Below are 4,137 nucleotides of genomic sequence, written 5' to 3' on the forward strand. Positions count from 1 at the left end.
CATCAGTCCCATCAGGGTGTGGCCACGCCCCCTCTAACAGCTCCACTTTGACTCCAACTCTGTTATCTTGCAGGAACAATTCTGATGATAAGAATGCAGCACTAATCCTAAATGGTTCTATTCAATATTTCAGAGACATTTTCCAGGCTAATGTTAATATTAAGGTGGAATGCTGGATGTTAGAATTATATGCTGTTTATTTGGAAAAAGAATGGGAGTTAAAAAAATCTATGAATTTTCTAGTTGGCGCTAAAATATTTCACATCAATGTCGCTAAAATGCTAATGTTTTACTTTAAGAGGATTTAAAAATATGATTTTTTTTGAATGAATTTAGTCTACAATATCAAAAAAATTCAGAAAAATGTCTTCAGAGAAATTCCTGACAAGACATGAACTCTGTAGATCATCTAAGGTTTGGTCAGTTTCTGTGAAATCTCTGGAGTTTACAGATCAGAACAGATGTTTGTATTTTTGGACATCTCAGATTAGGAATCAGTCACTATAAATTACATTTAAATGTGAAAATTCTCTAGACTTATTTCACCCGTTAGTTTAATCCAGAAAGAATCACATTTTACTGGACCTTTTTTTGAAGAGGCTCCTTTTATTCTACTTTTTGGTCTGTTGATGGCGCCACAGACCTGTCAATGAAACTGAAGCAGAACAACTTTGCCAAACCAGATCACTTCTTTCGGTTCTGCAAAACATTTGGGGCGTTTCTGCAGACGTTAGCCAAAAGTCAAAGCCCCATCCACTGACAGCGCACTTCAAAATAGAATTTCTCCACTTTACTCCCATCTTTTTCAGGAATTTACAAAACCGAGTTGTTTTTAACCAAGTTTGGCAATGAGTTTAGATTAATGCAATGGGTGAAGCTGTTTTGATTTTACTAAGGAAAAGTCTGGACTGAGCACAACATTTAAAATGCCTAAACTGTTGAGGTAACCGGCTACAAAAGATCCTCCCCATGTCTGAAAGTATGCTAACCAGTCACCTTTAACTTGACGAAATTGTCAAACTTAACTCAAAGTTGTTCCTCCAGAGAGCAGAGACAAGTCGAAACCCGCAGCTATAAATCAAAGATCAACACTGTTTAACCAAGAACTATTTATTTTCCACAACTGCAACCAGTTTTGAGATGACAAATAGTGTTCCTGTACAGATCATGGAAGATGGATTTAGACATTGAGCTTTCAAACCCTTCAGGCCAAACCTGAAAGCATCAGCTCCTCTCAAACCAGACTGTTGGATCTTCAGTTCAGCTGTTGGACATCTTTAATTCTGTTCAAGATGAAGCAGAAAGTCTGGAAGAGGTTGACTGAAGCCTTATCACTGCCGGGCAGAGGTCGTTTAGAAACATTTGCGGTGGACGATGGCGGGACCGGACTCATCGTACTCCTGCTTGCTGATCCACATCTGCTGGAAGGTGGACAGGGAAGCCAAGATGGAGCCACCAATCCAGACGGAGTACTTCCTCTCTGGAGGAGCGATGATCTGAGGGGCAGAGAGGAAAAAAAGGTTCAGATCAATGCTGCTTTAAGAAGAGGGGGGGGGGGGGGGGAGCAAAGAAGCCTAAACTCAGGGCTTCCTTTGTCACAAAATACCTTAATCTTCATGGTGGGTGGGGCCAGAGCAGTGATCTCCTTTTGCATGCGGTCAGCGATTCCAGGGTACATGGTGGTGCCTCCAGACAGCACAGTATTGGCATACAGGTCCTTACGGATGTCTACGTCACACTTCATGATGCTGTTGTAGGTCGTCTCATGAATGCCAGCAGACTCCATCCCTGAGAAGAACAGCGTTCAGAAACCTCTACAGTACCTGAGCTTTTAGAGCTACTGTCACATTTCAACCATGCAGCTTCCAAACATCCAATCAGTATTGGAATATTTGAGGAGTAGGACACCTGTGCCTAATCAAAGCTCAACTTGAAGAGCATACAAACCGAGGAATGAGGGCTGGAAGAGCGCCTCAGGACAGCGGAACCTCTCGTTGCCGATTGTGATGACCTGCCCATCAGGAAGCTCGTAGCTCTTCTCCAGGGAGGAAGAGGAGGCAGCGGTCTGCATCTCCTGCTCAAAGTCCAGCGCCACATAGCAGAGCTTCTCCTTGATGTCTCGTACGATTTCACGCTCAGCTACAGAGATCAGAGTCAGTTAAAAACTTCAACCAGTTTAATGAGTTCAACATATCAGTCATACCTGTGGTGGTGAAGCTGTAGCCCCTCTCGGTCAGGATCTTCATCAGGTAATCAGTCAGATCTCTGCCAGCCAGATCCAGACGGAGGATGGCATGAGGCAGAGCATAGCCCTCATAGATGGGCACAGTGTGGCTGACACCGTCACCAGAGTCCATCACAATTCCTGCAAGTATCATGATCAGGTTAAGAGTCCTCTAATGCGCTACAAAACACTTCAGCCAAGCTCCAGTTTCAGGTTCTCACCTGTGGTACGACCAGAGGCGTACAGGGACAGCACGGCCTGGATGGCCACATACATGGCAGGAGAGTTGAAGGTTTCAAACATGATCTAAAATTGGAGAAAGATGGGTGGTCAAGTTGAGATCCGGAGTTCGAAAACCAATGAACCACAACTGAGGTGGTCCGGCTGAACTCACCTGTGTCATCTTCTCCCTGTTGGCTTTGGGGTTGAGGGGAGCCTCGGTCAGCAGGACTGGATGCTCTTCAGGTGCGACTCTCAGCTCATTGTAGAAGGTATGATGCCAGATCTGAGGAATGGAGAACACTTTAGAGCAAAGACCAGGACCTTTCCCTTCAACTATGCAGGTCTATGAGAGAGCACCTTCTCCATGTCATCCCAGTTGGTGACGATGCCGTGCTCGATGGGGTACTTCAGGGTCAGGATGCCCCTCTTGCTCTGAGCCTCATCTCCAACGTAGCTGTCCTTCTGTCCCATTCCCACCATCACACCCTGCACACAAACACCATGAGCCACAGGCTGCACCATGTGCCACGACAGGTGAAGTCCTCAGGGGTGACCGTACCTGGTGTCTGGGGCGGCCCACGATGGAGGGGAAGACAGCCCTGGGGGCATCATCCCCAGCAAAGCCAGCCTTGCACATGCCAGATCCATTATCAACAACGAGGGCAGAGACGTCGTCTTCCATGTCTGAAAGGAATCAAACCACCAACCTCAACTTCAGGAACAAGCAGGCATGCAGAGAAACGAGTCAGAGGGATTTCAGTAAATGAGGAAGAGACTTGAGAGAGTTATGAAACATGAAGCCACACCCATAACAGGCAGACGCTGTACCACAGTTCAGATGCAACTACTTCATAATCAGATTATACTTTCATTCAAACAAGAAAGTTGAACTGAAGACAGGATGAAGGCCGAGAGGAATGATTACTTAATTAAACTGAAACAAGTTTTAGCCAAAAGGAATCCAACTCAACCTAATCACTGAGGTTTCGATTGAGGTAAACGATAAACAATAGGAAGAAATTATACTAGAAAAATAAGGTCATAAACGTGAGATAAAGCGTGTCAAACCCGAGTGAGCCGCGGACAAACATTTACCTGTTGCAGGTGAGTTCCGGTGTGTCTAACAGTTACTCTGCCCAGCTGTGCTGATCACTGACACTGCTGAACGCGCCGCGCGCCTCTTTATGTGCGCACGCGACCGCTTGCCTTCTCCATAAAAGGGAACGTTCTCTCAGCTCGTGCTGTGATTGGTCCAGGTGAGCTGGAATCACAGAAAATGTCTCAGAGCGCGTGCTGATTGGCCAAAGGTTGTGTCGATCATCATTCAATCTGATGCTGAGGGGGAGGGGAGGGGAGGGGTGGCTGTGATTGGGTCCGCTCACTACAGGTGAGTTCGGATTTCTGCTTATTTCTTTTTGGAAACCGGATCACAGAGGCGAACAGAATCACACACTGAGTCTGAAAAAGCCATGGAAATGCGCTTCTCCTCCTGCTCACGTGCATGCAGGAGGTGTGGAGGAGGTTTCTGTGGGAAACTGTTGCTTAAGTAGGTCAGAAAAACACAAGAATCCACGTCACACTGAGGTGTTATGTCTGCAAGGAGGAATGCTGATTTCCAGCTCGGAAGCTGATTGATTTTTAATGTAAATGTTTATAAAAGGCTTCCATTTAAAAAAAAGCCTTTTGAATTT

At 45.7% G+C, this 4,137-nt stretch overlaps 1 protein-coding gene across 1 annotated transcript; it reads right to left on the reverse strand.

Annotated features, from left to right (window-relative positions):
* Positions 1-1,092: 1,092 nt before the first annotated feature.
* Positions 1,093-3,671, reverse strand: LOC101155523 (actin, cytoplasmic). The gene is made up of 9 exons (XM_011479684.3): positions 3,542-3,671; positions 3,006-3,130; positions 2,804-2,932; positions 2,619-2,729; positions 2,446-2,530; positions 2,204-2,365; positions 1,948-2,139; positions 1,607-1,788; positions 1,093-1,496 (listed from the first exon to the last, which is right to left on the reverse strand). The coding sequence occupies exons 2-9, from the start codon at positions 3,126-3,128 to the stop codon at positions 1,353-1,355; spliced, it is 1,128 nt and encodes a 375-aa protein (XP_011477986.1). The 5' UTR covers positions 3,129-3,130; positions 3,542-3,671; the 3' UTR covers positions 1,093-1,352.
* Positions 3,672-4,137: the final 466 nt, after the last annotated feature.

The sequence above is a fragment of the Oryzias latipes genome, chromosome 9, assembly GCF_002234675.1.
Source record: "Oryzias latipes chromosome 9, ASM223467v1".
Taxonomy (NCBI): Eukaryota; Metazoa; Chordata; class Actinopteri; order Beloniformes; family Adrianichthyidae; genus Oryzias; species Oryzias latipes.

Bases quoted from the DNA above. Each gene is read 5' to 3' on its own strand.
- LOC101155523 (XM_011479684.3), bottom strand. From the start codon at position 3,128: ATGGAAGACGACGTCTCTGCCCTCGTTGTTGATAATGGATCTGGCATG. The intron at 2,730-2,803 runs GTGCTCTCTCAT...TCCATTCCTCAG, and splicing joins ACTGGGATGACATGGAGAAG to ATCTGGCATCATACCTTCTA. The intron at 2,531-2,618 runs GTGAGTTCAGCC...CTCCAATTTTAG, and splicing joins ACAGGGAGAAGATGACACAG to ATCATGTTTGAAACCTTCAA.